Here is a 21,475-nt window from a genome sequence, read left to right on the forward strand (position 1 = left end):
ATAGCTTGACCCCATTGCTACCAGAAGAATCATGGAACTACTTTTCCTGTTCCCGTAATACCTTCCTTATATTTAAAGACAGTTTTAGCAGCCAAATCACACGACCCTGCAGCAGAAGGTGACTTAGCCTAGTGAGTGCCACACATGATTTTTATTCTTTTGGGAAAAAAATGGGGCACAGACTTCCTGGTAGGCAGCCAGTCAGTGAAGTCAGGTGGAATTTGCCTTCACTTGATCATAATCAGCTTTGTCCCTTTATTGATGTCACCTCAGCCATACGTTGTTGCCATCTTCTCATCCTGCCGCTTACTGTTAAAAATCTTAGCAGGGAAAATAAACTGAGGCCACAGTAACATACGGAAGTGTCTTGGCAAGACTTGGCTGGTCATTTGAAGTGGTTTTGCTTTTTCTGTGGATAGGACATGAAGTCAGAACTATATGTTGTTTTGTATATAGGGATCATTATTTTTAGACCAGCGGCAGGTCTTAGCCTCTGCGTGTAATCCTCAGACAGAGCCACACGAGGCATCAAGGTTTACATGAAGTGTCTGGAGCTCAGTCACTGATGTTGAGTTTTGGACGTATGGATGCTCAAAGCACCGAACTGCGTGATCATTTAAAGCTCAATGACGTGTTCTTCTATGTCAACTTCTGTTTCAGGCATGGCAAATTTGTGATGAAAGCTTTTTATAAAACCAGATCCCAACTTACGTAATTCAGTACTTTGGTGTGCTCTGTGTCGAGCGAGGGAGATAGGAGGCTGTCCTGTTAACTGTGGCCAGAGTGCCACTGAGTTTGGAGTGTGCGTGTATTGCAGGCGGGAATCATCTGCATGTTCTCGGAAGCGAGGGACAGAGCATATAGGCGAAATCTTGGTACACTTAAAGGTTATCAAGGCCCATTCTGAAGAACACCAGCTGAACTGCGTGCATTTGGTGCTGCCCGTGAGAAGGTTTGCCAAGGATCTCATCCCTCAGCTATACATAGCAAACTCAAAGCTCCTTACAGAGAAACCTCTTACCAGTCACTTTCCACAAATGGTGCATATACCTAAAGGTACTTAGTGAAAATCCTTGAGAGGTATTTAATGCAAAAGCAGTTAGTTGCCCTGGTGTTTTTCAGAAGCTCTCACACACCACTAGCAGGGAGACGTGCAGGGTAGCTACAACGCAGCACTTGGGCCAGTTACTCATTTTGTCTCAACCAGGCTCTGCCACCCCAAGAGCTTGCCAACATGTGTGACATGGGGGGACTTGACAACCTGATTGCCAACACAGCCTATCTGCAGGCAAGAAAGAGTGGAGATGGAGACACCAAGGAGATGCAAAAGAGACGTAGGAGCCTCTCACTGCCCAAGGTTGATCAATGCAGCGATGTTAGACAGTCCATTGTTGCTGATTATGACAGCATCTGTGAGCAGCAGCCCATTGGCAAGAAATTCTTCAGAGACTTCTTAGAAACAGTGCCAGAATACTTGGTAGCTAGGGACTTCCTGGATGAGGTGTCAAACTGCGAATTGGCAGAAGACAATGTCAAGAGCAATACCATGGAGAATATGATCACCGATTTTCTTAAGGCAGGCTCCAAAAACTATCTGGCTTTCATGAGCTCTGACTTGGCCAGCAAATGCCAGGCAGCTACTGCAAAAGACTATGAGAATGTCATGCAGCTGGCCAAGGAGGAAACCAAACTCTTCCTTAAAGGCAAGCCCTTCCAGAACTTCCAGACCAGCCCATTCTATGACAAGTTTCTCCAATGGAAAGTTTTCGAGAAGCAGCCGGTAACTGAGAAATACTTCTATGAATTCCGAGTGCTGGGCAAAGGTGGCTTTGGAGAGGTAAGAGCTGTACTTTTAAGGATTTGGGTCATCCCTCCCCATTCAAGACCAGCAGGTGGATTTGCAAAGAGGAACTTGGCAATAGATTAAGAAGTTGTCTAAGGTTTTGCAAAACTTGCTCCTTTAGATTGTCCATTTCTCAGAGTTTAGGCTGGGTTTATTATCTGTACTGTGATATAGGCTCCAGATGCCAGTTAGTGAAGAATTACTCTAAACTTTTATATTCTGTATCCATGCTAGTAAAAAAAGCAGGCTTCTTTACAAAAGCTTGCATGACTGTCCATATAGTTCATTATTAGTCTGCTCCTTGGTGCTGTTTTAGCCTGTGCTAGCTCACACTCTCAGATAAATCCTAGGTTCAGTTTAGGGAATAGCACGGATCAGCATCTGTTCCCAAAAGACTATGAATGAGGCTACCTTTTTTTGAGATAGAAGAGAGGTTAGCTATGCAGGTGCCAGCTGTATATGCCACTTATTCTCATAGTCAGAGAATGGGTCCTGGTTCATTTTATTTGCTAATACATGTCTACTAATGGTGTCCTCAAGAACCTTGCCTAAGGTCTACCTTATACTGGTCTGGAACAGAACAGATTGTATGCTTGTTTTTTCCTTATTTTCTCTGCCAAAATACTCTGCCACGGAAGTTAGCACCAGCAGCTGCTAATAGGCGTCTGATTCCCCAGTTTCTGCCTATTACTGCCCTTGATATTCCAGTCTGTATGTGTGAAACGCCTTCATTACCTTTCCTTGTGCATCTTGCTTCTCTAGGTTTGTGCCATCCAGGTGAAAAATACTGGCAAGATGTATGCCTGCAAGAAACTGGATAAGAAAAGGTTAAAAAAGAAAGGTGGAGAGAAGATGGCACTACTGGAGAAAGAGATCCTGGAGAAGGTCAACAGCCCTTTCATAGTCACACTAGCTTATGCCTATGAGAGCAAAAGCCATCTGTGTCTTGTCATGAGCCTCATGAATGGAGGGGATCTGAAGTATCACATCTACAATGTGGGAGAAAGGGGTTTGGAAATGAACAGGGTCATCTATTATTCAGCTCAGATCACCTGTGGGATTCTGCATCTTCATTCCAACAAGATTGTGTACCGCGACATGAAACCAGAAAATGTCCTCCTGGATGATCACGGTAATTGCAGACTCTCTGATCTTGGATTGGCAGTGCGACTCAAAGAGGGAAAAAGCATCACTCAGAGGGTGAGTAGAAATTCATTGAACGTGGGCAGCGGGAAGGGAAGCTGTTCTATTTCTAATACATGATGAGTCCAAGACTTAATTCCCTGGGATTTGTTCTTTGCTAAAGACCTTACGTGGTCATTTCATTCTAAGAGACAGGTGGTAAGAAGATTTGGTTAATTAACTCTCTAGACGCTATATGTAGTAAAATAACTTCTCTTACACAGGAACAGTAGAATCAACTTGACCTGTTGTTTCTCTGAAGATAAACTCTTGAACCAATCATTTTAGAGCGGCTAACACAGATGCTTTGTGCAGTAGTGCATAGTCAGGGATTTACCAATTACTTGTTTGTTTAATGAGCAGCAGTCAAAGATCTGACTCCTGCGTTCAGTTTTTGCTCCTAGAAGAGTACAGTTTCCTGCAGATTACTCTTAAGTGATGCTACTGGTTGTATTGCATGTGTTCCTGGTGCTGCACGCTGCACAATAAATCATTGCCAGCCTTCCTCCCCCTGCAAATTGATTCCTGAAAAAGTTAGCAGACTTGATGACAGTCTGCAAATGTACATGCCTGTGAGCGTGTGTGGGAAGAGAGAGGTGGATGACCAGCGGGGTTTTGCTGTGTGAATTAGACTGGGCAGCACTTCAGCTGTGCCTGTGGTCATCCCAGACTAACCCAGGTTTGTAGTAATGTCATGAGGTTTACTCAAGAAAGATGTATTCAGGTAGCTTAACTATGAATTAAAGATACATATAATGAGTGAATGTGACTGAAATACGCTAAGAATATGAAGAAACGGAAGCAATGTTATAAACTGGTCTAATTACTTTATGTTAAACTCCCCAAGTCTTTCAACTTACCCTGTAGAAATCTAGAAGAGAGGGGACCTGCTAGTAACCTTTTGCATCATGCTTGAAATGGTGCAAAACATCTTTTGACGTTGTTACTTAATACAGTAATTCGTAGTTTGAAGGATATATTTTTTCCTGGCAATTTAAAAAGTTTATATTATGAGTGTTATTAGTTCTCAGTGAAAGAAAATATGGTAACTGATCTGTTTTTAGATAGGAAATAATTTTAAAATGAGACTGCATTGTGTTTTAGATATGAAAATACAATTTCTGTGAAAGCTAAGGCAGGTTTTTAAATAGAACTTATGTGAAATGGGAGTAATGTTTTGTGAAGATGACATTTTGATCAGTGAACACAAAGCTGTCAACCGTACTGGGCTTTGCAAGATATAGATGCATGCAGTTACTATGATCAGAAGTCATTCTGTCCAGGAGCAGTTTATCCTACTTGTAAATATGTGGGATTTTGGAGAAAAAAAAAATTATGAAAGAGTGTATTTAGAAATGTCTAACCACTTCTGTTGGTATTAGGGTAGAATCTCAAAGCAGTAGTGGACAAGGCAGTGGTTCCTCCTCACTTTCTATGATGGTCATCAGGTTGTTATAATGATTTTTCTTCTGTTGTTGTTCACTGTTTTTAGAAGCACTATTCACCGTTACACAGGTGCTTTTATTAGAGCAAAAACTGCAATGAATAATATACTACACAATTGTGTATTATAAGGAATTTCTGTTAAAGGCAGTTTTATTCATACAGGAAACAAATAGAAGAAGGAAGAAAAAGATGGGGTTTTTTTTTTTCTGTATTGTAACTCCGAGGGAGTTAAATGAATAATAAGTCACAATATTCTTTTACACTTCTATAAACCAACCCTATTTGAGTTATTTGAAAGCTACTACTAAAACAATATGTAAGAGCTAGCTATTACTATTATTTATAATAATGTCATACACAGGAAGAAATAAAAACACCTTTACAAAATTTGTTGCATTAAGCTGCACTTATGTACCCCTGTAATAAAATAAAAATAGTGCTGTTAGATTAATTTTTGTTTATTAATCACAATTACATTGTGACTTAAAATTGGCAGAAAGTTTATATCATACCATGCTTTTTCAGTATAACTACCAAATTGTTATCACTTTAAAAAAATCTTGACAGAAGGTATTTGTATAGGTTTGGAGTTTTTTCATCCAAAAAGATGTATGGCTCCAAGACAGATTTATTAAATTAAATTTGATCATTTGCGCCATTTTGTGGACACAGTTTTATAAGGGCCATTTTATAAGCTACAGAAGAAGATGTATTCCTGCAGGCCAAATCTGTATTGTACTGTGTATCTGAGTGAAGTGCCTAATGTCATAAAGCTGTTTCTAGGTTTTGGATGATGGTCTGAACTGACAGTTTAAGGCTTACAATTTTCAGTCACTAATTATAGGGAAAATACTACTGATCCATCATGGAAACCCTTTTCATTTCAATTTATTTATCCATTTGCAAGGAATTGTTCTGTTTTGATGGATATCGTAGTACATTGAACTTAATTCGTATCTCCAGCAGTTCTGACTTTGAGGCCTTTTAACCTTGTAATCCTCTTTTATGACCTGATTCTTCAATATCATACTTAAAATATTGTTATATTGCACTATGAGAATAATGCCTAACTTTGCTTTAATCATATTCATGACTTATTCTACTGCCTGAAAGTAATTAACTAGTATCCCTAGTACCAAATGAAACCATGGTTTAGCTGTCTGGTACAGTTTAATGGTCATTTATTACATCTGTTAAGATAATTTTTACTTAGCCAATATTACACATATTACAAAGAATTAAGATAGTTTATTTGTTAAATTTAAGGTAGAAGTAATTTTAAAAATTGCATCCATTGTGGCCTTTCCATAAGGTGATATATTAAAAAAAAAATATTTTTTTCTGCTGTCTAATGAAAGCTTGTGAGTTTGAGTTGTTTGATCTTTCATTTGATTTCTTGTTTTTCATCTTAGAAATATCAGTAGCAGCAACTGTTGAATTCTTTGTTTTGCTGAAGTACAGTTTCAGAGGAAAAAAAGTAGTATGCTTTTCTGGGTCATATTCTAACAGGTTACTCACACTGAATAGATTTCTACAATGCAAGCTACTTTTATTATGAGATTGTATTCATGGTGAGTATGGAGGTCCTGTTTTAGTATCATACTCATAAATGAAGAAGCAGAATGGTGCGTTTTTAAAATGGAGCGCTTTCCTCCAAATTGTTTTCCGCTTGTGTGAACTAAATAGTTGCTAAAGTAAAATAATTAAATGTTTTTCAACAGCTGTCTATAAATCTTTCTCAGCAATTTAGGTTTTTCTTCCTGAGTGCTAATCTTTTCATGATCTCTCTAGTTCTTCAGGTGTTAAGTGTCCCTTCCTTGTGAATAAGCAAAATAAAATAGAAAACTTTTCCATACTTCTTATATATCAGGAGGAGCCAAGTAAAGAAATGTGGAGTAGACATCTGATCTTGGGCACCTGCTTAATAAATGTTCATCTCCATGTGTATGACTGTAACTATGCTGGTAGGAAAATGTCTCGTAATACGCTATAGACAGTGAAACAAAGCAGCAGTTCTCTGCGTTTTTTTTCTATGTCTCTTTTTTGCTATATATTAAGTAGTAGAAACATCATATGATGACTTTCATCGTTCTTTATACAGGGTTGAATAGTATGTAATATAAGGATTTATCTGTGTGTTTATTTCATTAGAGATTGCAAAACGCCTCCAGTATTTCGATGCATTCTGAAAGTCTTGTACACCTCTCATGAGTATATAAGCCATTAAAGATAAGTTTGTTCTGCTTTCAAAGCATCACAAAATTTCCTAGCCTTTCATGTATGAATAAATGCACATCACCCATACATCAGCTGGAGGACCCATGAGTCCCTTTTGTAAATCTTGTTAGGTGATTAGGTTATCACATGGCACAAGTGGTAAGCTAGTTAACGACTTCCTGTTTTAGACATTTTCCAGGTTTTTGGTGAAGATTTATATGAAACTATAATGTTTATGTACTGTTTACCAGACAAAGATTGTTTTCTTCATGGGTGGAAAGCTGGTGGGTTTTTTTTTTTAATTTTAGATGGGTGACTTTCACGTGTCGTCTTATAAAGTAATGTGTGTTTATGCTGCAGTAAAAGCATTGTGCAGCTGATGATTTAATACTTATGTAATTCAAGAAATAGCCTTGGTATCCTGTAAGTATTGTCATTACATATACTCCTTTTGAGAAATATATGTGTGCTCTATACCAATTGTCTGTAGCTATTATAAATAAAAATAGTGTACGTTCCGTAACGGTGTTCTTTACAAAGGTCTAGAAAGAGTTGGATAGCCAGCCTTAGTTTTCTCCCTTGCGTTTCAGTTGCTAAAGCAGCAAGTAGAAACATCTGTCTTTCCACGTGAATGTTATTTTGAACATATATAAGCAGCTGTAAGTAATTGGTACAGTCATAATTAGAGTTTAGAAAACTTTAATTTCACTAAGGTGTGCCTATTTGTGTTTGTGAAGTGCTAGCTGGCTTTAGAATGAGGAAATAAGAAATTAAAATCCACAAATTTGAACAGTAGCAGTCTTGGAAATAAAGTTAGTAGAAGGCAATTGAAAGCTACTTAATATGTATTTTTTCTTCATGAAATAAACATGGATTATATGGAATCTTCCCACGATACATAGACGTACCTGTGCAGTCTACCTAGGAATGTGTATATATACACTTACTCAGGCAGAGTTCTTACTGACATCACTGGAAACAGAAATAAACTCTTTGCCAGTGATAATACATTATTCACGACTTTAGGAAATCATCATGACTTTTCGTACAAGTGTGCCTCTAGCATCTGTTCTGATGTGTCATGCCGTGCATAAACTAGATTGTATCTTAAAATTACACCTTTTTAAATGTTGATATTCTCTTTGTCTTATATAATTGAAATAGGCAACAAGAAGAAACTGAGGGTCTGCAAAGATGGCTTTTGCATAGGCAAAATGTTGTGTCTAGTTAGGTACTCGATTGATTCTGGAACTGGAACTAGTTCTTTTTGCGTATGACAGAAATGAGGACCCTCCATCCCAAGTTTCTCCACTTGAACAGTTTGAGTTGGCATCCTTTTTCTTGAAGTCTCTGCAACTTTTTCTCATAAAACTCAAAAGTCACTTGTTGCCTGTGAGTCAAATGCTCCTGGCCTTATGCAAAGAGTAATAGTACTTAATTTCCTGAGTATGGTTGTGAGAAAAGTGAGCGTGTTCTTCTGCTTAGTACCCTCGTATCCTCTACATATCAAAATATAGAGGACTTCAGTCAATTTTTCCAGCAGTCAGTGTGTATTTGCTGTTTATTTCGGGAAAAACTTTCTGCTCTTACTGGGTATGGCTTTTGTGCAAAGCAACTGCTGCATGTAAATTATGAAGTACTTTTGTGCAGAAACATGTGAGCCAGAGAGCTTAAATATTGACATAATAACTGTGAAAAATAAACATATTTTTGTAGTATTTATAAAAGTGCATTCATATCTTCAGAGGTTTCAGGCTTCTTCACAGTTTTCCCGTGCTATGTTTTATATATTTGAAGGACATCATAATATTTTTATAGGAAAAACATGTTTTGGTTAAAATCTTACTCAAAATGTCCTTTTGCCCTCCTGTATGTTTGTTTATTATAAGATTCTATTTCTTAGGAAAACAGAAGGAAATCTATTTAGATGTTCCTGAAACTTGCAGTTTAATTTCAAGGCAGTTGAGAAGCGGGAGGAGGGTTCAGACTTGTGAAATAAAAAATAACTCAGCAAGCTATTCTACAGTTGACCTTTGGTCATTATCACGTGGCATTGTTATTGGATAAGATTCTGTAAAAATTTGTTCTTTCTTTGCACTTTGAAAAATGACAGCCGATCATTTGCTCAGGATTGGATTGACTTGCTGCTATTTTACAGTTTCAAAACCACCATTCTGCTTATGCATTTTTAAGTATAACATGTAAAATAGATTGTTTTACTAGCAGAACTTTGTTCTTAAAATTTTTGATAATCACAATTGTCATGATGGTGCACTTCGTAACAGGTATTTCAGACTTTTAATCTCTGAAACTCATACTTTACAGAATGCAGCCTTATCCACTATGAATGCCACAATCATGAGAGTGAAGGAGCAAAAATGATTTTGTGGGATCGTTCTGCCTCCTGCAGTTTTGGAGATGGCAGAAGGGATACTGTAGTCATCTAAAATTATGAGAATGCAATGTGTCCCATGAAATGCTTTTCCTACACAGGGCGTGCCACCCATGAGACATGTTTGTCTGTCTGGGAAAAGACATCGGAGACATTTAAGGTGAAGCATCAGGTCTCTTTGCATGACTTTTAACCTTGTTCTTCCTACAGTTTAATCTGACAGTTAGTAAAAGCTATAGCATGTTCTATAAAAAAGCAAGAGGTAAGATTACTTATCAAGTTCCTAGAGCTGGTAGAAAGCTTAATCAAGCTTTTTGAACATGACAAATGCTATGTAAGTGCTAAATACTACTGTTTAGTCCCTTTGTCTCTTGAGCCTCATTATTTATTATAAAAAAATAATATACATTCTGGAATGATCTCTTTGGTAAATCATCTAGTGGGCCAGTTGTTGGTTCAACATTGTCAAAGATGTTTTTATTTTATTGGGTAAGAAATGCAACATTTGGCTGACAATGTAATTCTTTGAATTGTTGATTTGACAGCTTTGATGAGAAGCAGTATTGCAGGAACTGTAAGCTAGGGGATGCTGAGGAATAGTGTGCTTCTGTTCTTATTGGACCACACGTGACATTGCCCTTGCTGATGAGTAGTTTCAGTTAACAAACATATAATGACTTTTTTATGAAGGCAAAATAATATCCGGAAATTACAGACACAAGCAAGTGAAAACTGTGGGCTTGGATTTTCTCGTTGTTCAAGTTTAAAATCTGCTAGTGAAGGGTAGAAGGGTAGCAGAGCACGTGGAGGTGGTCCTGAAGACAATGTGTAGTTAAGCTGCAGGACTTTTGGAAAAGATCTTGTAGGGTCTAAGAATTTACCTAGGTTCAGGGGGAGAGTGGACAGTTGATGGAAGATAACTTTGTTGAGGGAAATAATTTCTGTCTCTGAAAGCGCTTGAACTGTGAACATTTGGAGCCCAGGAAAGTATTAGAGAAGTGTTAACGTACACACCAGGTTCTTACAGTCTTCCCTATGCATCCATTTTTTGGCCAATTCACAGACAGTAAACTGGCCGTATGGACCTTTGGTCTGATGCAGCCGGTACTCATCTTCCTGGACGTATATGTAAAAGAATTGTACCTCCAACGTTAGTTACAATCCTGAAGGATAAAGTGGACGACATCCCGTGGATTTCAGTGACAGACAGGAACCATCCAGGCGTTTCTTCACACAGGAAGAAAGTGGGGAGATGCTCTAGAGTCCAAAGTTAAAACTGGTGCTCCGTTACTGAACCATGCTTCCTCAAGTCATTTATCCCTTTAATTTTCATATAGCATCAATACAAACAGAAAAACATGCTGTCACTGTGTCTATTTCTCTTCCCAAGCGTGAGCACAGAGGCAGCCTGTTCTTACTGTCATGGAAGTGGCTTTCTCTTTCACTTGTGCAATTTCCTTGATTTCGATGACTGCTGATGTCCAAGCTTAAAAGAGTAAAAACCAATGGTGGATTTTTTTACTGCTCCAGTTAGTGACTTTGAACTCAGAGGCAATCTTGTTTCCTTTTTTTCTAACATAGCAGAAATTTGTTTTGTCCCTTTTGTGCTTTTATCTGTGTGTGGGTCTTTTAAGGCAGACAGCTTTCCCTGTTAAAATTATGTCCCTATGTGAAAATGAAAAAAACCTTTGGTCTTGAATTTTGTGTAAGCATGTGGGATTCGGGAGCCCCTAAGCTCCTATACAGTCTTTCTTGTTATCTTTTCCTGGTACTCTGAACAGTCCTGCTTGTGTTCTTCTGAATCAGTAGCCTAGCAATTTATGGTGGGCCATCCCATCATAAGGTGCTTCCCTTTGCTAAACGTTAACAACATGACAAAATCTTTGTTCTGTGAGACTTTTCAAGGGTGCCTTTTGTCCAAATCGGATTTGATTATATCTTCTTTTAAAAGGTAGCTGCCTATTCACTTGATCAGCTGGCTTCTTGTTACTGTGTGAATGTGTGGTGAGAAAGTGCGGAGGAACTGCAGTTCTGTGTGACTCATTTCAATTACGCTCCATTCCACCTCACAGTGGGTCTTGGGAGAAAAATGAAGACTGTAAAGTGAGTGACAGAGGCAGATCAGTTGTTCATCTCTACACCTAGGGCCTGTTAGCTGGTGCGCAGAGGAGAGTTTTCCGTGGTCTGTCCCTGCATGCCTGCAGGGTCTGTTAAGGCCATTGCTGAAGGAGCGGAGGAACAGCTGGGCGAGAGAACAAAGCAGGCAGTGGCACCCCTTGGAGGAAGGAAGGACCGAGCCCCAGGAAACAGCTGATGGAGCTAAACTCAGCTTGTTTTTTTTCCTCTGTTCAACAGTTCTTGTGCCATGGCAAACAAAAGATAGACGTTCTGATTTGCTTTACTGTTTGGTTTGTGATATCAATTGAGTTTGTTTTGCAGAGATCTGTGGGAAAAGGTAGAGGGATCTAAATCCCATTTCTCCTCATTTGTCTGTTTCTGTGCTGGTGAAAGCTCCAGAGAGTTCTCTTTCTTTCTCCCCTGCATCTGCTAGATGCCGGGATAATGGCGGCATTCAAGGGACTTTCCCTTCTCAGGACAGCAATCCGAATAGGATGTACGAGTGTACTTACACTGTGGGCCTCGCTTTGCGCGGAGTTGCGGTGTGCCAAGTACCCCTTGACTGTACTGGGAACTGAGTGCACTTAGTGCTTCTCAGGATCACGTCTTGTATTATTAAAAGATTATAATTATGTGACCTTTTAAAAATTTATGTAGGATCGCATTTCACAAAAGAAACATTTGTATACTTTCAGATGACTCATTTCTACTATGCCTTGTCAAACTGCACTCAAAGCAACAATTCCACTTAACAGAACTTATTCACTAATGTATCCAAGGACAACATTTGGTCATTACACTTTAGAGGATTATTGAAAAATTGTAGTTTGGGTTGTTCTCAAGATAGAGAAATAAAGGGAGAAGTAGATCTGTTAACCCTTTTCAAAAGCAAGTCAATTAAAATTTAATTGACTGAAATTAATGACTTTTTATATTTCAAACAGCATATGCAAGTAAGGCATCCTGCTTACCATCACAAAAGACAGTACTAGATGGAGAGCAAGCAAAAAACAGCTGGTGTTGCACTGACTACTCTTCAGAAAGTTGTGTGCCTCTGCAATGACATATGATTTCTGCCTTCTGTAAAAAAGTTGGGATAATACAACATTCTTTGGCTCCTTTGTTGATTTTTTTTTTTTTATTATTATTATTTATTTATTGTGTCCTATTAGAGGCTTCCAGGTCAGGAAAGGGGTAATTCCCTGTGGTTTTGTGTCTCTCTAAGATCACTTGAGTAGTCAACACATGTTCAAATGGTTCCTGGTCTACCAGGAATCCTACAGGAAAGAAGAAAATGATGTGCTTGGTCTTAGTCTCAGTCAAAACCCAGTGCACATCCTAGTAGTGTAGAGTTGACAACAAAGGAATTCAACTTTCTGAGTGTGGGTTGTGCGTTTTTTTTTTTATGTAAGTAAAGAAAGATCTAGTAAGAAAAAGTGTTTTTCAGTTAATACACAGCTTCTGAATTTATTTATAAATTATATTGAGTGAAAACAGCTGCAAAATCATAGAAACTTAATGATTTTGTGTGTGACAGACATACCAGTAACCCATACTTAGAGGTATCCATTCTGATGCATGGCCAGATAATTCTAACTGAATTAAATATTCAATACCAGCTCATGGAAAGTAGACCCCTTCTCACAAATAATGCATTTATCTTTTTTTGTGGTATCTTTTAATTCCTTTACTTTCTGTCCATTTTTTTTTCATTTTTACATTTGAGTATAATTTACAGTATATTTATTTACTCCTTGGCCTGCTGAGAGTTAACTCATTACGCTGAATCACTTTTGCTTTGGGAATCATTTTCCACCTAATACACTATTTTTTGCTGCTCGTGAGGGTTGTACAGTTTAAAACCCCCCTTCACTAAGCTTCTGTTTTACCTGCTTAAATAAAGCTCTCCTGAGTCACTGAGGCTGCCTTTCATGTTGCCACAGGATCTCTTTTCCTTGAAAGATGACCTGATTTTTGGCATCTTATTCTCCATAATGATTAGTGCGGGCATGTTAGGTTTTAGCTTCCCTCTAATGCTATCTACTCCCCAAAGATAGAATTAAATCTTCATTTGAAATATGTATGTTCTTCCAGTTCCAGGGGTTGAATAATGCCCTCTTTTTTGTGCTCCGTAATACGGCAAATGCTTGCAGCTTTATCATCTTTCTTCCCAAATGATTTTTCCAAAGCTCCACATATGTAAAAATAGGTGAAAAAGACTAAAATTTAAGCTCTTCTCTTCCTTTGTTCAAATTTGTTTGGATATATATAGCAGAGATTTATGTATTTCTTCCCCCTCCTTGTATATGTGTTCCTTCCCCCTTAAACATCACTGCTGACTACTTGTGAAATGTGTTTGTTGCTGCCATAAAATGGTAATTTTTAAGTGGGTTTTGAGTCTCAGGGGTTATGAGATTAGGTTTAGATTCCTGTTTCTCAGCCTGTTCCTTCATTATGAATCGTAAGAAAGCTTCAGGATTGAGAGATTTGTTTTAAGATTAGGTCCAAATTTTGATGAAATTCCATGTGAAAAACAGCTCTCAAAATTCTGAATTGGAATGGTTTGACATATCGGAGGAACAATGTGTTTCTAGACTTCTCTCAGATTGAGCTGGATCTGCTCAGTAACAGCTCAAAATATTTCAGTGTTACTAATTTAGAATGTTGAAGTTTGATTCTTGTTCACAGGAACCCCATCCACAATCTTTCTCTTCAGTCTGAAGGGAAGCTGTTTGTTGGTCCATCTCTGTTTTCTATTAAATCGTGGTCCTGCAGTCTTTTTGGTCTGCTATTATGGTCTTGCTTTCTCTGTTCTTGAGAAACATGAGCACCATGTCAAAGCACGGTGTTCTTCTGGATGGTGTGACTTACTGAAAGTTTTGTGGAAAATGCACATGGAAGAGACTGAAGTAACTTGACTATTTCTTTTGAAAAAACAACTATGGAAGAAGGAACACAAGTGGAAGGAAAGAGAGACAGTCTGAAAGGAGCTGCCTTGAGACATGTTTATGATCACAGAATTCTGACTTGTCCAGGTCAGATTTATCCCGTTCCCGTATGATGATGCTAAGTTGCAGCAAAGTAATGTCTTATCAGAAAGACCATACTGTACTGTCAGGGTACATTTTGATGATGGTATGACTCATCAGTTCTTCAAGACATTAGTGCCTCAGCTTCATCTCAGTAAAAATAAGAATGTGTATTGCTTCCCAGAAGTGGAAAAAAAAAAAAAGTCCAGAAGCTTATTTAGTGTCTGTGTTCACTAACCCGCAGTGAACTCAGTGTGCATCTTTTTGTACCAAACTTCCTCTCCTGCTTCCAACCCCTCCTCTCCCTTCCAGGTTTCATGATCTTCGGAGGCTGGATGGGTCTGAGTTCTGTGGTCCGTATTTGAACACTTGTCCCCCTTTCTGAAGAGAGCCGTAATTGTATATAAACATGTGGTACCGTCAGGGTATCTCTCAATATTAACTTTTACTTAGATAAATTCAATGCAAACAGTACAAATTACCTGTGGGAGGATGTCAGCTGCTGCAATGCCTATACGGCTCCTTTGTACTTGTGTGGTTTTAGTGAGGGAAGCAACAGTTTGCTTTTAACCTTTTCTTTTGCTTTTAGCCTGGCTGATATTTCTGTTCTTCTCATCTCATTTCTGTTTTTCAACCAAATGGAAGATTTTGCTCTATATTCCTAAAAGTAAAAAACCAAACAAACAAAAAAAAACAAACAGGGAAAACAAACTGAATTTAATTTTCTGTCCATTAGGCTTATGTTGTAATTGATGCTAAGATGTTCCCTCTTGCACACGTTGTTTACAGTAGACTGTATGCCATAATGTGTAGTAGTGTGAGCTAACGTTTACAGGGAGACCTGACTCAGATATTCTGTGCCTAAAGTTGCAAAAATTAAAGGAGTTACCCAAACCCCATAAAATAAAATTCATTTGTAGAGCTGTGCTTTTTACAAATATAATTGGCCCAAATGAGGTCTAGTTTTAGTTACCTTTATATAACTGTTTTGCTTTGGAGTGAATCTCTGTTGCTACTTATGTTCTGGTAGCAGAAATGATTACTATCTTGAATAACCTTTGGTGGGATTTTGCACAAATGTAGGTTTCCGTTTTATATCGTAATACTACTAATACATCAGTCCCAGTATTTAAAAAAAATATAAAAGGTGTTCAAGCAACTTCTGATGTAGTTATCACTGTTAGCTGAATCTGCTAAATCTGTAAAATAAGATATAGCATCAGATGCAGCAAGAAATGTTTGGTCTGCTGAAGGAATGCTCTTTCAATTGAAACCTCACACCCTCAGTCATGTAACAGCGCAGCAGAAAGTGTATAGGGAGGTTGACCTCCTCTCTTCCCTCCCAGGTGGATCAGCTCCCTAGAGAGAGAGGCAGCAGGAGCAATTTTGAACACTGTCCCCTGAGGGGAACGTGCCAGGCCTGGCCTGGGAAGGAAACGGGCAGATTGCCCTCTCAAAGAGTGGTCCCTTCTTCTCTTGGAGAAGGGTCCATTAGTGCTGTATATAGTAGTAGTGTTTATTCAGAGAGCATTCTTCAGTTAGGAAATATGAAGTTGTTCTTTTACCTGAATGCATTTAATCTACTAATTATAATTTTCATAGGTTTACTTTCTTACAATGGTTTTAAGAGTTTTTCTTGGCCCTTGATGGTAGTACTTCCTTCCAGAAGCCAAGAGGGAGTGCAGGTCAGCTACCAGGTTGATGAGAATTTTCTCATTGGCAGCAGACCCTTGTGTTGGGCCGGTTATAACCACTGAACAGGGAGGAAATTGGTGATTGTCTGGTTTTTGTCTTTTTTTTTTTTAATCTTTTCTAATTGATTGCTAGTTGTATTTACAGAACAAAGCTAACAGCGTAGTCTTCAACAGAAAATAAATTAATATGGAAGAAGAAAGCAAGCTAAACATTAATTTAAAAAGAAACCACTTTTAGGTAAAAATTGCACAGACATTTCACCTTTGAAGAGCATATTTAAGACAGTTTTCCCATATGCTAAGACGTTTAAAGACAGATATAGTCCATGTGCTAAAACAGAGTTATACCTCAGAGTTTCTAGGTTAAAAATATTTATCAATTATAAGAGTTTCCCGATACAAAATATATCAATTGTATTACTAATATTTTTAAAGAATTATAGACTGGTCTGTTTAATTGTATGCTTTTCCTTACTGTCATTGAATAGTAAATATGTCTGTATGTTTGCTGTAGGCTGGGACAAATGGTTATATGGCTCCAGAAATCCTGAAGGAAGAAGATTACAGCTATCCTGTGGACTGGTTTGCTATGGGATGTAGTATTTATGAGATGGTTGCTGGGCGAACACCATTCAAGGATTTCAAAGAAAAGGTCGGTAAAGATGAGGTTAAAAGAAGAACTCTGGAAGACGAGGTGAAATTTGAACATGCCAGCTTTACAGAGGAAGTGAAAGATATTTGCCGACTGTTTTTGGCTAAGAAAACAGAGAATCGTTTAGGAAGCAGGTATGCCTTACTTCTCAAACTCAGTAAAAGCCAGATTAAAGCTGCAAACAATATTATTATTTTACATATTACACAAAATGAGGTTAGATCTTGGCTTTCTGCAGAGTACTGAATTTTCCCTTTCACTTCTAGGAAGAGAGAGGTGGAAAGTTTTGAAGATAATATGGAAATAAGGAATTTTGTTGCAATAGTGTGATTGTCTGTCCTCACCCCAGACTACTCATAGGAGTTCGCTTCTTAGTATTTTGTGGGGTTAGACTCTGTATAGTTTTGGGAGAAGGGAGCAGCCCATTTCTCTTGCATTTTCTTTCCTAAAGGTAAAAGATATTCAAGTAGATACCTGCTTCTTATGCTAATGCTGACTGAATTGCACAATCTTAGGCTGTATCACTTACTGGAAATATGTGGGCAAAAATCCAAATCTGCAATGTGGATTCTCTTCCCTGCAGATATCTAACTTACAAGGCTGCGTCATTGGCTTCTTACTAAAGAGACCTTAACCCCTCTGCTTTACTCAAGGGCTTTAAAAAATCTTGTAGAGATTCTGGGCTTCCTGAGTCATCCCAGGGAGAAACGGGTGGAAAAGAATATTGGCCACAAATCCTTATAAAGCATAATATTTTGGGGGACTTCAGAGGCGGCTTTGGGTTGATGCAGACTGATGGATGTATCCCTCACTTAGCAATTTCAAGTAACTGTTTAACAAGAAGAGAATTGGAAAGCTAAGCATCGTAATGTTTGGCTTGTAATATCTCTGATCCCTCTGATATGTGTGTGTGAGGGGTGTATATATATATAAATAATTTAGTCCATTTCTGGGACAGATCAGGGGTCTATGTTTGCAATACAGACAAAATAAAAGAAATATAATAAAAATGTAAGAAATGAGTATGAAACTGATAGTACCTATCTTTAGAACACAGCATGATTTGAATCATCTGTGGATACATTTATCAGATGTTTTTCCAGTCTAAAAGTGGAATAGACACAGGGACTTCATAACAATGTGGAACACTTTTGCAAAATGTTAGCCACACATTTGCCTGAAAGAATTAACTATAGTGAAAGGTAATATATCATTAATATACATATTCTTACTATTCCAGTGCTAAATGAAGACAACTACTCTTTGTGCCTGATGAGTTTTCCCAACAACTCTGCAAGGCTGCAGAAAAAAAAAAATGTTTTCAACAGCACATAGAGTATGTTTGATTACAAAAAAACCTGTATTATTTTTAATGCATTTGAAAAGCTTATTTAAAAAAAAAATTAATACAAATACATTTAGAGCATTCTACCTCACAAGTCAGCATGCTCTGCAGACATTTAGTCTTACAGCATTTTGTGAAGTAAACAAATTTCAGAGTAGGGGAAAATGAAATTTAAAGATTCTAAGTGACTTGGTCAAGTTCATTCAGCGAGTCTGAAGTAAAACCAGCAACAGACTATTCACTTACTGTAACCACATCCCCTTTGCCAAGAGAATCATTTACAATCATTCTGTCTGCTTACTGTTACATTGTTTCTCAGCAATGGGAGAAATGTACACAGAAAGGTAACTGCACAGATTATTTTTAATTTTCTGCTATTTAAGGTATTCTTGCTCTTATGTGCTCTACTTAGAGAAGGAAAACAATAGGATGTATATCATGCCTGGGCATGATACAGAATAAAAGCCTGCATATGCCTTTTAAACAGGGTGATACTATTCAGGACAGCTCATCCTTATGTAAAGATTAGCAGTGTAATTCTACTAAGGACAAGAAGACCTTGGGTTATCTACATAAGTGCCTGTTGCATAAGTTAAAGCTGCTCAAGGACAGCTTTACTTTGTACACCTGACCTTTTAAAATAGTCCTCTCTTTTATTGAAGACTCAGTGTCACTGGCTAACTCAGGAAAGATGTAAACCTTTTTCTCCAGTCAATCTGTTTGGGATTGACATCTCAAATCCCAAATCGGTAAAGTGATTTTTTTTTTAATTTTTTTTTTTAATGAAGGAATGCAAAATTGACAGAGTTTAGATGAGTTCATTTGCTCTTTCTGTTTAAGTTACATAAACATGCGGTTCACACCGAAAGAGCTCAAGTTCATCTCCAGCTAGTTGGAAGGTGCCTCAGTTGGTTCCAGTAGATGGCGTTCCTGTAGCTTTAAGTTTTTTAACTTTTTATGGTTTTGGTGGTGTCAGAAAATACATTAGGAGGTGAAACACTGCAGCAATCCATTCTGGAGCCTTCACCAACTTCTAGTGCTTTTTGGTTTAAGTTACAGAAAGGAATAGCAAAATAAAGTGAAATATTTGTGAGTGCATGTGCCCAGTAGGATTGTCAGCACTACTAGCCCGCTAGTGTCCCAGGACAGTGATTAATTTGAGTAGCAACTCTAATGCACTTCAAGCTAACAGTGAATGTAAATAAATCACATCAGGCTCAAGGGCTGCTCAACTACTTGTTTATCACTAGTTAGTTAATTTAGGAGATGATTTTGCAAGAGGCTGTATATGCAGAGATCGTGAGCCCTGTTGGCTTTATTTATACATTCATAATTGTGTTCATATGGGTCTTTTGGGTTGAAAATGTGATTTTTTTCATTGCCCACGGTGCCCGGTTGGCAGCATCTGTTGTTCTTCAGGCTGTGATTTAGCATCCTGGTCATGGTGGTGTGCAGTGGTTAGTGGCTGGTGGTGACCTGCTCAGAAGCAGAAGCACAAAATTACAGTTTTCTAACAAGGGAGCTGAAAAGGGCAGCTGGTAGCTTCATCTCAGCTGTGCCTGGATAGCAGCGAGGCAGGCTAGAAGCATGGGAGGGCAGCATGTAAGGAACTCGCAGTAGTGACAGGCTGGAGGAGCTGCTCTGCATACATGGTATAAGGTCTTAAAAAAGGGAGATTTTCTGTAGTCACACAAACCTGCTATTTCTATATGTGCTTCTACACCATAAAGATAAACAGAGTTGTTAAAGGTTTGTGTTACATTTTGTTCATAGAACGTTATCTAGAAATACATGAGGGCTTACACTTTGCTAATATGATTTTGTAAGGAAGTGGGAAAAGAAAAAAAGCAACAAGTGAGCAACTACCATTTTCTGAGGCTAAAACTGTTTTCTAGACCAGTCCATCCATAAATACATAAAAAGAGAATGCATAGGTACAGAACATACAGTGGTCCTCTCTGCTCTTCCTTTCACTAGAATTCAAAACTCAAAATTTGCATGCCTTGACGCTAGAGGCGCAGTTCAAAAGCTGTGGTCCTTGGTTTTGCTTTAACAAGCACACATTTGGGGCTCCAGTTATTCTTATAATCAGAATATTCTACCAGTCCCTCTGTGGGTCTGTAATGCAACAATTCACTGCTGCTTTTACAGCAAAAATTCTCCCTGATGTCTGCAGTTGTTTTTCTTAAGATGTATTTAAAATATGTATTTACAATTATTTTAGGTCTTTCTGGCTTCTATTCTTGGGTTTTAACAATATTCATAAAGGATTGTGTTTGTAACAGTGGCACACGTACTTTTGCTAATGTCATAATTTATGAATCCCGTGCTTTAAATTTTTGTTCATTTGTAAGAGTAGTTCATTTGAATGGACAGAGTCACTAAAGCTGGGAGTGTATTACGGCAACATAACTGAGTTTTATCATGTAAATGTATAGCTGCTTTGAATTAAGACAAAACCAGAAATGTAATTTGTCACCAGTTTCTTATGCAGACTGTTGTTCCTCAGAGTTGGTTCCTAGATGTATTAACCGAATGTACCCCAGTCTAGAGTTTAATAGATATTCTTATCCTAGTTAATGTGGAGCCAGCCATTGGGCTTCCATCGTGGGACAGTAAATCCAATGTTTGCCCTCCCCATCCTGCTATATCTTCAGTTCTGGTTAAAATGTGTCTTTGGATACGAGCGTCTCGGTGCGCTGGCAGAAGCAGCGCTGCAACTCTTGCCTGGCAGCTTGCCCAGACTAATTTACCCTGAGAGGCAGAGTAATGAATAATGGGATCGGGATGTTTTCTGCTTCTCAGCTTTGCTTATTGTGCAATGCAGTGGTTTTTGGCTATGAAAAAAGGAATTGCATTGCATTGTGTGTGTGTATACATATAATCTCCTTACTCTAAAATACTCTTGTGTATACAACAGAAAGACACACCTGAGAGCAAGACATCATACTGATTAACAAACTTTTGCTTTATTACAGAAATGAAGATGATGACCCAAGAAAACATAGTTTCTTCAAAACAATAAATTTCCACAGGCTAGAGGCAAACCTTATCGACCCTCCATTTGTGCCAGATCCGTCAGTTGTCTATGCCAAAGATCTTGCAGACATTGCTGACTTCTCTGAAATACGAGGAATTGAGTTTGATGACAAAGATAAGAAGTTCTTCAAAAAGTTTGCGACAGGTGCTGTCCCTATAGCCTGGCAGGAAGAAATTATTGAAACAGGACTGTTTGAAGAACTGAACGATCCTAACAGAGTAGATTCTGGGGGATACGCAAATGGAGGTGAAGCTAAGTCAGGAGTTTGTTTGTTGTTGTAAATATCACATCATTAACAAAAAGAGTAGAAACCACCCCAGAACTTTCCATATTGTGACACTGTTTCAGAAACTCGGCGCATCTATTTAAGAACAACCAATCAGTGTAATATGACATTGACAGGCTATGTAGGACCACCAGCTGTGTAGACTATATTATTTCCTTTGCTCTAGCAAAGGAGATAATATTATCAAGATGAAGAACCATATTTCTCGGAGAAACTTAGAATAATAGAAAT

At 38.1% G+C, this 21,475-nt stretch overlaps 1 protein-coding gene across 1 annotated transcript; it reads left to right on the top strand.

Moving 5' to 3' along the window:
* The first annotated feature begins 1,087 nt into the window (after positions 1-1,087).
* On the top strand, positions 1,088-21,239 carry GRK7 (G protein-coupled receptor kinase 7). Its single transcript, XM_009890012.1, has 4 exons — positions 1,088-1,837; positions 2,606-3,043; positions 16,436-16,707; positions 20,897-21,239. The coding sequence occupies exons 1-4, from the start codon at positions 1,235-1,237 to the stop codon at positions 21,237-21,239; spliced, it is 1,656 nt and encodes a 551-aa protein (XP_009888314.1). The 5' UTR covers positions 1,088-1,234.
* Positions 21,240-21,475: the final 236 nt, after the last annotated feature.

Source organism: Charadrius vociferus, unplaced genomic scaffold (genome assembly GCF_000708025.1).
Source record: "Charadrius vociferus isolate BGI_N301 unplaced genomic scaffold, ASM70802v2 scaffold650, whole genome shotgun sequence".
Classification (NCBI taxonomy): domain Eukaryota; kingdom Metazoa; phylum Chordata; class Aves; order Charadriiformes; family Charadriidae; genus Charadrius; species Charadrius vociferus.